The 14,100-nt window shown below is 50.9% G+C and overlaps 1 protein-coding gene across 2 annotated transcripts in view; it reads right to left on the bottom strand.

Moving 5' to 3' along the window:
- Positions 1-5,216: 5,216 nt before the first annotated feature.
- VWA5B1 (von Willebrand factor A domain containing 5B1) overlaps positions 5,217-14,100 on the bottom strand; it is a 64,047-nt gene continuing 55,163 nt past the window's right edge. For both annotated transcript variants that reach the window (XM_017852004.1, XM_017852005.1), the window contains exons 18-22: positions 12,524-12,637; positions 10,583-10,657; positions 9,885-9,954; positions 8,625-8,742; positions 5,217-7,029 (exon numbers count right to left, since the gene is read on the bottom strand). In XM_017852004.1, the coding sequence (XP_017707493.1) occupies positions 6,523-7,029; positions 8,625-8,742; positions 9,885-9,954; positions 10,583-10,657; positions 12,524-12,637 (884 nt within the window). In that variant the 3' untranslated portion in view covers positions 5,217-6,522. The remainder of the gene's footprint in view (positions 7,030-8,624; positions 8,743-9,884; positions 9,955-10,582; positions 10,658-12,523; positions 12,638-14,100) is intronic.

The raw sequence follows: 14,100 nt of genomic DNA, 5'->3' as shown, positions 1-14,100 counted from the left end.
CAATGCTTCTGGCCTATTGGGAATTCCTATTATAGTCCATTGTTCTCCCTCAAATCTAAAAAGGGATGATTGATTTTGAGGAAACAAGGCAAGTTGCTCAAGGATTTCTAAATGAGCCTTATGCTTGATTTTGGGGTCAGTCTGTGTGGGTTCCAAGACAAGATGGTGGCTGGTAATGATTTTCAAATAAATAAATTTTGTGATCATGAATTGCTTCTGGGAGAAATCTGAAATGTGGCAAGCAGCTCAGGAGAGACACTGCTGCAGGTGCCGTCAGTGCTTTGCTGTAGCCCCTTGGCGTGTTTCAGGTCAGTGCACTTGGGCCTGAGTCCCATCTGCCAGCACCTGCATCTCTTTCTTTAAAAAAAAGCCAAAAAAATCAGTTTCATGGTTCATCTTCCTAATTTGAAACCAAATGTACTTAAAAAAATATGGGTTACCCTTTGTAATTTAGACGGTCTCCATTCAATAATGATATGTCCTGGTCATTTATTATTACAGAGGTCTTGGAATAGTAGATAACATATCTGGAACTTTAAAATCTGCAAAGATACTGTATGCATGTCTCAATCATTTGTGCAGGGGAGGTGCCAGGGCTGAAGGAAATGCATGGTGGACATTGCATCATGTTCTCCTTTTATTAGCGCCAGCGCCTACCTTTCTTTGCCTGGCGGCTTTCTCACAGGCTGCAGGAGCCTTCTCAGCTGGTGCACCTGTGCTAGACCAGAAGCACCAAGGAATGAATCCTCCAGAGTGGCCCTCCCCAAGGGCTGAGTGGAGCTGGTGTACCTGCACCCCGTTCCTTCACTGTGAGCTTTGGGGTGTGCATCTACTCTGACTCCCAGAGTTACCAGTGGGGTGAGGTTCCACACCTGTAGCAGTAACCTGCTTGATAACCTTCCTTTTGTTGGTGTTCTTTGCATTCCTATTTCACTTCCATATTTCCTGAAGGGTGTTTTCTGGAATCACCCAAATAAACTATTTGCACTGAATCCTTGTCTCGGGCTCTGCTTTTGGAGGAACTGCTGTGACCAACTTGTTCCAGGTTGACTGGAACTGTGCCAGTTTTAAAACCAAAAGTCTCACATCCTGGCAACCTTCCTCAGTCCCTGGCACACTGTGACAATTGGTCACCTTATGGGGAACCCAAGCAAAGGCAGATGTGACACGTGAAGTGAGGCAAACAGATCACTGAAGTGCTAGTTTGAAAACCAAGAATCCTTGGCTTTGAGAACAAAATATCAGACACAGGTATAACTTTGTCATATTATCAGGTTCAACAATTTTTATCAGCTCAAAGCCTAGACGAGAACAGTAGCCACCATGTACAAAGAAGCCATTTCTTTTGAGAACAGACACATACACAGCCCTAGGGCAGGATTTGCTGAGTATTAGTGGACATTAGACGGCTGACATCCAGGACTTCCATGACATCTATGTAATTGGCTACCAGGCAAGCAGGTGATGCGTATCCCAAGAAGAAAGTGTCACAGGCACTGTGGGGACATTACAGGTGAGCAGGCGAGGGCGCGGGTAGCATATTGTAGGCACTTGAGGCTCTGACGGGAACAAGCACCAGCCATGCCACTTGAGCCAAAGCCACCTGGGCAGATAGTGAAACTATACCACATGTGTCACCACAGTCAGCGGCATTGAGATGAGGCGCTTTGCGTTGGGACGCGGCTGTAAGCTTAAGACAGCTGGCCCTGAGCCAAGGAGATTTGCAGCATGAACAGGAGAAAAATCCCACCTCATTGGGTAACCCAGGGAGGCAGTGCTGTTGAGAGGCTAAAGTCAACGGGCTGGGAGCAGGGCTGGACACACAGGGCAGAGAGGTCCACAGTTGGGAGCTGTAGGCGTGGCCAGGAGCTGCTGCCAAGCCTCTGACCTTGGGCAGATCTCTGCGGATCAGATTACCCAGCTGCAAAATGCCACACACACCCCTGCCCCAGTTATTTTTACACTGGCATCGCAGAGCATGTTATGTTACTGCTGAAGAATGTGTCCATCTTTTTTCTGTTGACTTCTCTAGTCTCTGCTAGATTGGTGAGAAAAAAATCTTCCAAGTGCCAAGGCAATGAGCACGTGCCCCATTCCTGGGGTGGCAGTACCCTTCCCTCTCCTTTCCCAGGGCACTAAAAGTACAGAATGCATTTGAATCTAGGGACCACTGGGAGATGTTATAATGTGCAAATAGACATGCATTTGGGCATTTAGACCCCTGAATGACAGGTACTGGGGTGTCACGCAGGATCCAGCCAGGCAGGTCAATGGGGCAGCCAATCACAGGATGGGGAGCAGGCTGTACACAGACGGGGGAGACCCCTTTCCTCCCTCCCTTTCATGGGGAATCCCTGCCAAGGAAGAGAGAAGGGGAACAGTAGCATGGTCCTCAAATAAGGGTAGGGATTAACAGAGGGCAAGTCAGGATCTAGAGGAAACTTCCAGAAACCTTTTTTGACAGCTGTTCCTGGTGAACCAACTGGAAGGGAGAACGAGGAACCCTTGCTTTTCATGTCTCTGAAGAGCAGGTGAAAGCCCACCAGAATCTAATCTTGGAAGCAGCTAGTCCGTTCATCAACCACAGCAAGTGGCAGTGAATAGCAGCTAGGTCAGTGAAGGCCAGGGGATGCCATTCATTTTGCTCAGAGAGAGAGGACTGGCTGGGGAAACATGGGTGCCGGCTGGAAACCGAGGCTGCTTATGGACAAGTCCAGTGTAAGTCTGCCAAAGGATGGGGCCCAATTTTCCTGGCATCTGGAGTTGGTGTCGAGCTGAGGGGCCTCAGAGACAGGATTCTGCATCTGCGTGTGGCAGGAGGTTGGGCCCTCGGGGCACTCTGTTGCAGGGACATCCCTGCTCCACCTGAACAAGGAGGCCCCCAGCACGAACTCCCCTCTGGCTGTGCAATACCATGAGCTATTGTGGTCATCTGTACCATACCACACCATAAAAGAGTGTCTGAAAGCTCAGGGGGCTGGCCATTAGCACAAGTGCCTAGGTAGTTAGTGCTAATACGAGGCCACACCCACAGATAGCAGGACCATTCAAGGGCCAGTGAAGACAAACCCACTTACAGAACCAGGGAATGGGAAAATGATTTGTGGAACAGAGATTCTTCAAATGCTCCTTGCCAAGCTCCAAAAAGGACAGGGACAGCACCTCATATGTTCACTGTGGTACCCCAGTATGCCATGCCTGGCATACAGTAGGCACCCAGTAAAGGTTTTCTGAATGCCAGTGCCCCAGAAGCCCTAAGGGAGATCTAGACTAGCTTCTTCCAACCGAGTAGGCTGAGAAGAGCTGCTGCTGGGCCACCTGCTTGAAGCCTGACCACGCATAGTAACATATTAACGGGTCAGGTTGTCCTAACCTAAAGAAGTTTGTCTTCCTACTGCTTCCCCAACATATTTGCCCATAGCACGGCTTCTAATAGATAGCTTATTCATGTCTCATCTGAGTGTTGGAAATGCTGATCTTGTGAACCCCCGTCATTCCAAAAAAGATGAAACAGGGGTTCAGAGAAAGCAAGTAATTTTCCAGAAGTCACACAGCACACTGGTGGTGGAGTTGGGACCAGTGCTTGGGTTCCTCAGCTCTCAGCTCAGTGATTTTCCCACTGAGGGCAGCTTGGAGACTGGGCTTTGTCACACGGGGGCATTAGCCCTTTCTTCAGACAGTACAGGGCATAAATATTCCTTTGTATGACCTAGAAAGCAAGGGCTGGTTGAACAAGTTAAACCAGATTAACCCAAAGTAAATGAGATTGCAGGGGCAATGTGTTCCCTGCTTCAGAGCCTTTAGAACTCCGTTAGCTTCAATGCATGCACTAATGACCAAAGGTTCTTATCTTTTCCTTAAAACGTGTCCCTTAGGTCCTCTCCCTAGCAATCCTGGTAGCACGTTTTTGAGACTGCATGTCATCTCAATACCCCTGAAGGTCTTTAAAAATCTCTTGTTCAGACCTGCCCCCACAGCTCTTGGGTTATTCGCAACCAATGAAGATTTGTTCTTCTGCACCTTTGGGGCTGGGCAGGGGAACCAGGGTTGCAGACATCAGCAGTTTTCTTGGGCCTCAAACATGTTGCAGAGCTCCAGTGGCTGGTGTGGGAGCGGAGTCTGAGGAACTTTCCTAGAGAAGTGGGTGGCGTGCCCGCCACCTTGCTGGATTTCTTGTGCTCCTTCTAGGCATCTTGTAGCACTAGTTCTATCCTGGCAGAGACCGATTCACTTCCAGCCCTGGCCACTGTCCATGCTGAGGCCTGGAGACCCAGAATCAGACTCATCTGGTGGGGCGGGGAGGTGCTGGACAGCCCACTTCTGCCTGGTTACGTAGAGAAGGAAAGAGGCCCAGAACACATATGCCACTTGCTCAAGGTCATACAGAGAACTCAAGCAAATTCACAGTTATGAAGAGGGAAACATCTCAGAGGCAGAGAGTCTGGGACTGTCAGAGCAGGAGAAAGCCCCAGCTCCACGGCACCTAGGAGGAGAAACCACTTGCCCAAACTAGTACTAGGCTGAGACCTGAGTCTGGGTGTTCCGACTCAAAACCTGGCATTTTTTCCATTACTTGTGGTCCAGGAAGTAGATGCCACCCCCGGCCACCCTTACCCTGAAGCTGAGGCTGCTGCCTGCATAGCTAAATAAGTGTTTTTGGCAAGGGATGGGGGTGTGCAGGGAGATGACAAAGTTCTGCTCCCATCTCCTGGAAGACTGGAGCAAGACAGCCCAAAGCCCTTACCCGCCGTGGTGGCACTGACTTTGAGCCAACATCCTGATTGGCATCCCGCCCCACCTGGAGCCATAATGGCCACAGTGTCCAGGCTTGCCTGCCTGGGTTCCTCCCCAGAGGGTAAGTCTGAAGCAGGGCCAGTTCACGAGGCAGCAATGGGATTTTATCTTAAGTATTCAAAAAGGCTGTGAGAATCCCTCCTGGGAGACTTGTGGCATAGCAGGAGGGTGAGATGGAGGGGTGGGGAGTGGGGGGCACTGTATCCTATTGGGGCTGCCTTTTCTACCCTTGTGCCCGGTGGGCGTTCTGCTGGAGCCTCCTCCCTGACTGCAGCCTGTGCTGTAGGCTGCACACCCCTCGAGTCTTCCTGAGACTGGGGCTTGCGCCAGAGCCCACAGGACCCCGTGGTTGGTTTGATAAGCTAAGCTCTCAAGGCCTTCCCAAGAGGGAAGTCTGTGGCACTTCAAGCCAAGGTTGGGACAGGAATTTAATGAGGAGAGATTAAGGCCTTGAAGGAGGAAGCTTCCAGGGTGGATAGATTCAGCCTGAAGTCCCAAGCTGTGGGGTTCCTTGGTGAGGTCTAGACCCACCTCCAGGGGAGTCAGGGGGGCAGAGGAGACTGGGCAGCTCAATGCCAGCCATTAGGGTATCTGAGGCCACAGCACTCCAGTCCCCACACAGTGAGGCATCACACAGTGGGCTTGAGGGCAGGAAGCGCCTAGGGGATCCTGACTGAAGTGTCAATTCATTCATTTCACCCAACAAATCAGGTCTCCCCTGGCCAGAGCTGCCATCCCCAAAGGCACTGCAGCCAAGCGTGGCTCTCTCAAAAAGGTGCCTCTCTTCCACTGCGTGGCATGGCTCGAGAGGCCACCCTGATCCCATGGCGTGACCTACTTGGAGGTGCCTCCCTAGTGCCTCAGTACAAGTGATGCAGTTTGCTTTACCCAATTTCTAAAAGTATGTAAATGAAGGTGTTGTCTGGTGTCTTCACTGACTTCTGTGACCACGTCTGTTCTTTTAGGACTATTTTCGCACAGACTGCCACTTAAATCTAAGACGTCAACTCACAAGGTGTCTCCCTGGTCCTGCCACCACCTCTTCTTAGTGAGGGAGCCACTAATGATCTGTAAGTCAATACTAGCATGTACTAAGGAAGCTTCCCAGCCGAAACAAAAGGCCCCCGAGCGACTCTTTTGAAAAGTGTTGAGAAGGAAGGTTCTCCAATTGGCTTTTAAGTGGGATTTAGGGGGTCCTAGGCTGTTACCTTGGAGACAAGAGCCTGTCCTACAAGCACCAGACTTGCTAGTCTCTATGTGCCTATGCAAGCCTGTAGGCCTGGTTACTTGCGGTCACTGGGTCCTCTCATCTGCCCTTTTATTTGAGTGGGCATTGCTGTGCCCACATGGTCTACCTCCAGAGAGGTCTCAGGCTTCCACTGCGACTTCCTTCCCCAGCCCCAGCAGCAGTCGGCCTGGGACTGCCTGAATGGGCAGAAAGGAACACTGAACCATTTGAGATCCACTCCACCTCCCTCATCGCACCCTCTTATTTTATAGATGAGAAAACTGTGGCCCAGACGGGGGGCAGGGACTGGCCTAAAGTTGCATGGCTGGATGGTAGCAAAGTTGGGATTGAACTCAGGCCTCCTGGCTGCCAGTCCAGGGCTCTTTCTAGTAACTGATGTATTGGCTACAGCTCCAAAAGCTCCCCAAACCAGGCCGACATGACCCTACCCATCCCTCTCCTCCCCACCCTTCCCTCTACCCAGCCTCCCCCTCACCCAACTACACATAATTCGGGTTATAGCAGAGCATATTGAACTTGAGATTCTCATCCCAGTGCCGCAGAAGCACAAAAAGCTGGCGGGCAGCGGCCTTGAGTGTGCCCTGCGTGCGGCCCTCGGGTACTTCCTGCTGCTCCAGCCATGAGTTGGCCTTGGCGGCCACCAGCTCCCACTCAGTGAAGTAGGAGGCCGAGCTGTGCTCCAGCCATGCCAGCCCCACCACCGTGGCCCACAGCTTCCCAGTGTGCTCCATCACTGCCTTTGGCTCCAGGTCCAGCTTGCCCTTGGTCAGAGGCTCCAGAGAGAAGCTGTCACAGGACAGGTGCCGAGATGAGGAGCTGGTGCACAGCTGGGGACTCAGGGTCTTGGACTCAGATGGGCGGGCGGTGAGGGACACTCGGTGGCAAGTGAAAGGGGATGTCCACTTGAGCTTCTCCATGGGGATGTGCGTGGCCTCACAGAAGGCTTGGTTGAGCAGGAAGGCTCCGGAGGCCCGCTGCAGAGACACCTGTTGGCGGGTGGGGGGCGGGGGGGAAGCCCTTCAGCAGGCCTCAAATGTTTTAGCCCAGGGAGCCCCAGGCCATGCGAAAGCCTGGATCCATGTTGCCTGTCCCACCCTGCCTGCCTGGGGGATTTTCAGGATACCCAGGTCAATTGAGCATCTCTATCCTTTATCCTGCAGACACTTCAAACAGGTCATTCTCCAAGCCCAAGTCAACATCTTCACTGCATATTTGCCTCTTGTCCTAGGTGGGTGGGCCCAGCTGGACCACTGGAAATGTCCCCTGCCATGCAGTGAACTCTAGCAGCTCTCCTTCCTCTTTCTCCCTGTGTAACCACCAGTTTCCAAGTCCCAACAGGTCTACTTTCTAAATTGTTCTGCAATCTATCACGTGCTTCCTTATGTTATTCCTGCCTCCTCTTTCCTCCCCTCTCCCCACCCCCAATCCATCTGTCCTACATACACAGGGATCTCTATGAGGCATAGATCACACACTTTTCGGAGGCTCAGTTCAATGACTTCAGTGTCTCATAGACTAAGTCCAAAATGCGATCAATAAAGCTCTATACCACCTAACCCTAGTTTGACTCTTACCCTCTCCAACTCCATTCCCCAGCTGTCAAGCTGTGTCTCTCCTCTGGAGGCCTTTGGCCAAACTCGTCATCCTGCAAGTCTTGGCTTAGCCTTGACCTTCTCCAAGAAGTCATGCCTGGTTCTGCTCCCCCCACCTCAAGCCTGGGCTAGATGTCCTATACTCCCCAACCAAACAAGACCTCTCCCATTGCCACTCCCAGTGGTTAGAATTGCCTGGTTCCTTGTCTGAATCCTATTAGACACTTAGCACCATGAGTTCAGAAACTACGTTTGTCTAGTTCAATGTTGTCTCTCCCGGGTCTAGCACTGGACCTGACTCAATAAATACTTGTTGAGTGAAAACATGCCTAGTGCCCGGTCGCCCTGGATATTTGGAAATTCAGAATATTATGCACTTGGGTATGCAGGGACAGAAGAGGTATGCAGTGCTGCTCAAACTGTGCCCCTCCTTCGAGCATCTTCTGTTTCCAAAGTCCTGAGGGGCCCCAACTGTGGCAGGGCCAGTTTCCCTTGCTCCTTAATTCAGAGAAGCCCACTGCAGACCTGGGCCTCTCACCCTGCCGCAGCATGCTGGGGGGTCTGCAGACCCAGTTGCTAAACACGGTCCATGTTCCTGGGATGTTAATTTTACTCACTTGTGAGTCATTTCAAAGCTTATTTTTATGTATTGAAAAACAGATACACATAGATGCGTGGAGTAGAATGCAAAATTCCCACGAATTTTTAAGGCAAAGATAGCAGATTGCAAAGAATTTTCGTGATGCTGGTGCTGGCTTCTAGCAATATCCCTAGGCCTCTGGGCAGGGGAGATTCATGCAAACTCCTTCTGCTCTGCTAACTACTTGGGTGGGAAGCTCTAGGAAGCTTCAAAACTCAGGGGGATCTGAGCTCTAAGACCAAAGCCTTCTTCTCTTTGAGGAAGTGGAGAGGTGGGCAGAGGGATCACAGGAAGGCCCTGCTGCTGAGTGGAGCTGAGGGAGACTGACACATAGGGTCAGGGCACTCACCAGCGGTACGTAGTCGAAACTCTGGTTCCCGGAGGTCGACTCCATAGCTTTGATCAGTGGCTTGCTCAGGAAGCCCTTGGCTGCTCGTGTCAGTAGCCTGGACTTGTTGAGATTTAGCCTGTGCAGGTGAAGTCAGGTGGCCCTGGGCATCCCAACCTCCAGTGCCCACCCAGAAGCCCCTGAAAGTCAGGGTCAGAAGGGATGCAACAGATGGTTCCCTCCAACCTCCTTATCTGACAGCTAAGGAAGCGGAAGCCTGGAAAGATGGGGCTTGAAGCAACTGCTCCGAGTCACTCAATGAGTCAGCAGCACCTGCGACTAGGAAGAGGTTGATGTTCTCCTGAGGAACCTCTTTTTTTGTTCTGTTTTGCTTCTAAGACAGGATCTCACTCTGTCACCTAGGCTTGAGTGACACGATCATAGCTCACTGCAGCCTCAACCTCCTGGGCTCAAGCAATCCTCTCAACCTCAGTCTTCTGGACTACGGGCATGCACCCATGTCTGGCTCATTTTTAAATTTTTTTGTTGTTGTTGTTGAGATGGAGTCTTGCTCTGTTGCCCAGGCTGGAGTACAGTGGTGTGATCTCATTTCACTGCAACCTCTGCCTCCCAGGTTCAAGCAATTCTCCTGCCTCAGCCTCTCGAGCAGTTGGGATTACAGGCATGCGTGACCACACCTGGCTAATTTTTGTATTTTTAGTAGAGACAGGGTTTCACCATGTTGGTCAGGCTAGTCTCGAACTCCTGACCTTATGATCTGCCCATCTCGGCCTCCCAAAGTGTTGGGATTACAGGGGTGAGCACCGCGACTGGCCTATTTTTAAATTTTTTGTAGGGACAGGGTCACACTGTGTTGCCCAGGCTGGTCTCGAACTCCCGGCCTGAAGTGATCCTCCTGCCTCGTCCTCCCAAAGTGCTGGGATTACAGGAGTGAGCTACTACACCTGGATCATGACCCTCTTTTACTATCATATTCTTGTCTAGCCCAGTGGTCAGAAGAGTTTTCTGTCAGCGCTCCCATGTGTACTTGCATTTGAAAAGATATCTTGGAAGTGTGGGAGATAAAGTAAAGTGGGGGATTTGAGGTAGGGTGAGGCCTGGGAGACAGTGATTGCTCTGGGCAGGAGTGCCTTCTTTACGACACCTGCCTAAATGTCAGGCTGAACCTGTCTTTGGCCTTCCAAGTCAGGGAAAACCCCAGGGACCACCCCAGGAAAATGGGTGGCAGGAGAGTGTACCTTTATTGGAAATCCCACCTACCTGGATCCAAAGAGATTCTCTGAGGCCTTCATGGAAGAAAGAGTATTTGTGGCCAGGCTGCGCAGGGGACCTGGAGAGCCATGAAATGACCGAGTTGAGACCTGAAGATGACCCTGTCCAACTGCTTACTGACCAACTCGGGGGACAGAGGCCCAGAGAGGGGCAGGGGCTTAGCTACGCTCCTAGGGACTGGAGCTAACCATTAGGCTGCGGAGCTCCTTCTGCTCCAGTTGGTGTGAGGTGGGATGAGATTACGTTCGCACATAAAAAGCTGGCCTCCAAGATTCCTTGGCCGGCAGCCCCTGGGATCTTCTGGAAAGTTACTTGTGGGGGCAGTGACAGCTTCACTCAGCTCTGCTCATTCCCAAATGGGGACACTGAGTTGACCTCCTTGGCACATTGCTAGAGGACTCTAGGCAGAGCGGAGTGGCAAAATGGTCCCTCAGCAGGGAACTGGGAGGCCTGATCCAAGCCCAGCTCTGTCACCAGTGTGCTCTGTGACCTTGGGCAAGTCACTTCACCTCTTTGCACCTGTTCCTTATCTTTCAATTGGGGATAATCCTATTCCCAGTGCAGAGGGCTGCTTTGAGGACTCCATGAAGCCCTGAGGACTTTGTTGGTGCTAAGACACTCTCCTGACCCCAGGACTAATCCCTGTCACCATCTTGATGGAGAGGCAGGGCCACCTGCCCACTCACCTTCAGAAGCACCGTGCTTCTCGCGGCCAGGGGACATGGCCTCGCTGACGGGAGCAGTGGGACTTGCCTCCATGTCTAGGACAGAGGAACCAATGAGGCTGGACTTCTCCCCTCCCTTCCTCGCCTCCCATCCCCCCAGGAGAGTGATGGTCTAATTCATGGTGTCTGCAGGTGGGTTGGAGAGTAAGGCTAGGGTTTCCAACCCTGCTCGGATGGGCCTTCATTTTTCACAGATATAACCGTTGCCCCACCATAAGGTTAGACAGGCCTAGGTTCAAATCCTGACCCCCGCCACCACCACCACCACCACCACCGACCAGCTGTGGGGACTTGGTAAAATTACTTTATAAATTTTGATTGCAAATTGGGGATAATATTATCTATCTCACAATGTGGTAAAGATAACACACAGATAGTGCCTAGTCCATTGCTAAGTGCTTAGTAAAGCCCTGGACGACAGACCCTGCCTCAAACAAAACAAAACAAAACAAAACAAAAAAACAAAAAAACAAAAAACAAAAAACAAAAAAACAAAACCAAAGGAAAAAAAAAAAGGGAAAAAAGAAATCAGGAATGTGGGCATGAATCAGAGAACAATTTCAAGGAAGGGATTTGTAGCCAGGCATGGTGGCTTATGCCTGTGATCCCAGCATTTTGGGAGGCCGAGGTGGTGAACTATTTGAGGTCAGGAGTTTGCGACTAGCCTGGCCAACATGGTGAAACCCCAACTCTACTAAAAATATAAAATTAGCCAGGCATGGTGGTGGGTGCCTGTAGTCTCAGCTACTCGGGAGGCTGAGGCAGGAGAATCGCTTGAACCCAGGAGGTGGAGGTTGCAGTGAGCCGAGATCGCGCCACTGCACTCCAGCCCTGGGGGACAGAGTGAGACTCCATCAATCAATCAATCAATCAATCAATCAATCAAGGATTCGTGATTTTGACAGAAGCCATGGGCCACCCAAAAAGCTAAGCTTCGGAGAAAGGAAGGTATAGACCAGCAATTTCCTGAAGCCTGGATGCTCAGCTTGGCTAGGGGTGGAGCTGGTTCTCCTGGGTTTTAGAGGCCAACGGGACCAAGAAATTGAAAGAACACTTTGATTCTGAAGAGCTCCTTTGTGCTTCCACCCCCTCACACTGGGTTCTGTTTTTGTTTTTGTTTTAAAACCCATCAGTGTCTGTGAGCACTTTCTAGGACCTGGAATAAAAAATCCTTATGGGCTAGGTGGCTGGGCTAGTGGCTTATGTGCAGGAGGAAGACCTCTGATGTCTTCCTCCTGCACAGCAAAAGGCAGGAGATCCTCACTGTGCATGTGAGGGTACCTAGAAAGGGGTTAGGACGAGTGCAGCAGTTAGGCTGTCTTTAGAGAGACAGAAAGACACACATCCACGCAGGACACAGAGGGTTAAAGCCATCCTGGGAACTAGTGCAAGGTCACAAAAAGGTCAAAACCTGGCTCTTCAAGCAGCCAAGCTTCAGGCACAGTGAAACCGGGTGAAGGCTCAAAGGAGGCTGTTGGGAATCCTGAAAGAAACAGATGGTGGGACCCAAACAGATGGGACTGCCTCTTCGCTCTTTGCTTTTTCCCTTGTTTATTAGGTTTCCTGGCAGTTGGTGTCTGGGAGGACTCAGAGGCTGGAGGCAGGGAACAGCACCAGGGTCAGCAGAGCTCAGAAGGGGAGAGGTGCCGGTAGGAGGTGGTGCTGCTCCCTGGCAAAGAGAGAGCTGTGTCAGTGGTGGTGTGCTCAGGCCATACGGAGCCTCTCTGTCCCTCTTAGGCCTCAGAGAGCCTGGGATGCCTGGCTTTGCCTTGGGCCTGCCTAAGCCCACAGTGCAGACTCAGAGAGAGGTCCTAGGGCCTCAGACATGAGAACACAATAACCTCAGGGGCCCAGGCTTCTGAAAGTGCCCAAGGTGGCTCTTACTTAGAGCTTGAAATTTACCATCTCCTGCTGCTGAGTCTTCTCCAAGCATGGTCTGCGGCCGTCCGAAGCCAGAAGAGGTGCCCCTCCACTGCTGGGCCAGAGCTCGAGAACTGAGCATACGCAGGGCAGCTCCTTCATGGAAGACAAGGGGAAGCGGGTGGTTGGGTACAAATGTGCCAGTCCTTTGCCTCTCCCCCAGGGCAGGCAGGAATGATTCTGGCTTCAATCTTTCAATTATCCAAAGGCAGGAAGGCGAAGTACAAGGTAAGACCATAAGCTTTAGAGTCAGAAAGACCCGGGTTTGAGGCCCAGCCCCATCTCTTTCCAGTTGGATGGGTGCAGACCCCCCACTAAGGCATGGTCTCCTTATCTGGAAAACGGGGATAATATCTAGCTTGCTGGCTAGATACTATTGCTGAGAGAATGTTCAAGAAGCCACAATGCTTTCCAGGAAGTTAAAAGGCCAGTTTTCTCAGGAACACTCCGTTCTTCTCTCTGTTTACTGTCTCAGAGATCCATGTCCCAAGTACTCCTCCCATAGCGCAGGCCCCTGAAATCCCAGGGCATTACTAAGAGGGGGTGGATGGAAAAGAGATGAAGTTACAGCACCCTGGGCTGGGCAGGGTGGTTCATGTCTGTAATGTTAGCACTTCAGGAGGCTGAGGTGGGAGGATCACTTGAGCTCAGGACTTCGAGACCAGCCTGGGTAACATAGCGAGACCCTATCTCTACAAAACAAAACAAAACAAAACAAAACAAAACAAAAAAATTAGCTGAATGTGGTAGTGCCTGCCTGTAGTCCCAGCTACTTGGAAGGCTGAGGTGGGAGGATCACTTGAGCCCAAAAGTTAGAGATTGCAGTGAGCTGTGATTGTGCCACTGCACTGTAACCTGAGCAACAGAGCAAGACTCTCTCAAAGAAAAAAGAAGAAGAAGAAGAAGAAGAAGAAGAAGGAGGAGGAGGAGGAGGAGGAGGAGGAGAAAGACGTTACAGCACCCTGAAGTATGCTTTAGGGAATCCCACTCTCAGAGAACAGTAGTCTGTAAGTTTTTCCTTAAAAATTGGAGTTGTGTTGGGAAACAAGTTTTGGAGAAGCTGCATTCTGTAGCCCATCTCTGAGCCTCTTGATGTATATTAACATACTAAAGGTTCTGAGAAGTTCTGTAGTAAAGAAAGCGTTTGAACTTTAGCTAATCCAGTGGTTCTTAAATGTATTTCCTAATCTGGTATTTTCTATTTTTATGCCGGATGGCTATTCATAGGACATGAAATTAGAGTTCTAGTTTCTTGAAACACACTTGGGGAAGTGCTGATCCAGATCTTAGGGGGCTTTGGGACTTTGGTTAAGATATGGGCCAGGTCCCTAACTTCCCAGGCTGTGGCTACAGATGCTAGCTGGCTGCTCAGAGATGGGTGGGAGGGATGGTCATTCTCGCAGCATGAATAAGGCAACAGCCTGATTAAATGGCCACTCCACTGCCTGAAATGACAGCAGTTGACGAGGGTTGATCATTTTGATACCACAGATAAGAAAAGGGGGACAGGTGGAATTAGGAAGGGCATATTTTATTTCCAAACACAATTCTTTCTGGAA

Source organism: Rhinopithecus bieti, unplaced genomic scaffold (genome assembly GCF_001698545.2).
Source record: "Rhinopithecus bieti isolate Rb0 unplaced genomic scaffold, ASM169854v2 scaffold_33652, whole genome shotgun sequence".
NCBI classification, from domain to species: Eukaryota; Metazoa; Chordata; class Mammalia; order Primates; family Cercopithecidae; genus Rhinopithecus; species Rhinopithecus bieti.
The sequence above is the reverse complement of the archived record's forward strand: the minus strand, read 5'-3'. Positions and strand labels throughout refer to the sequence as shown.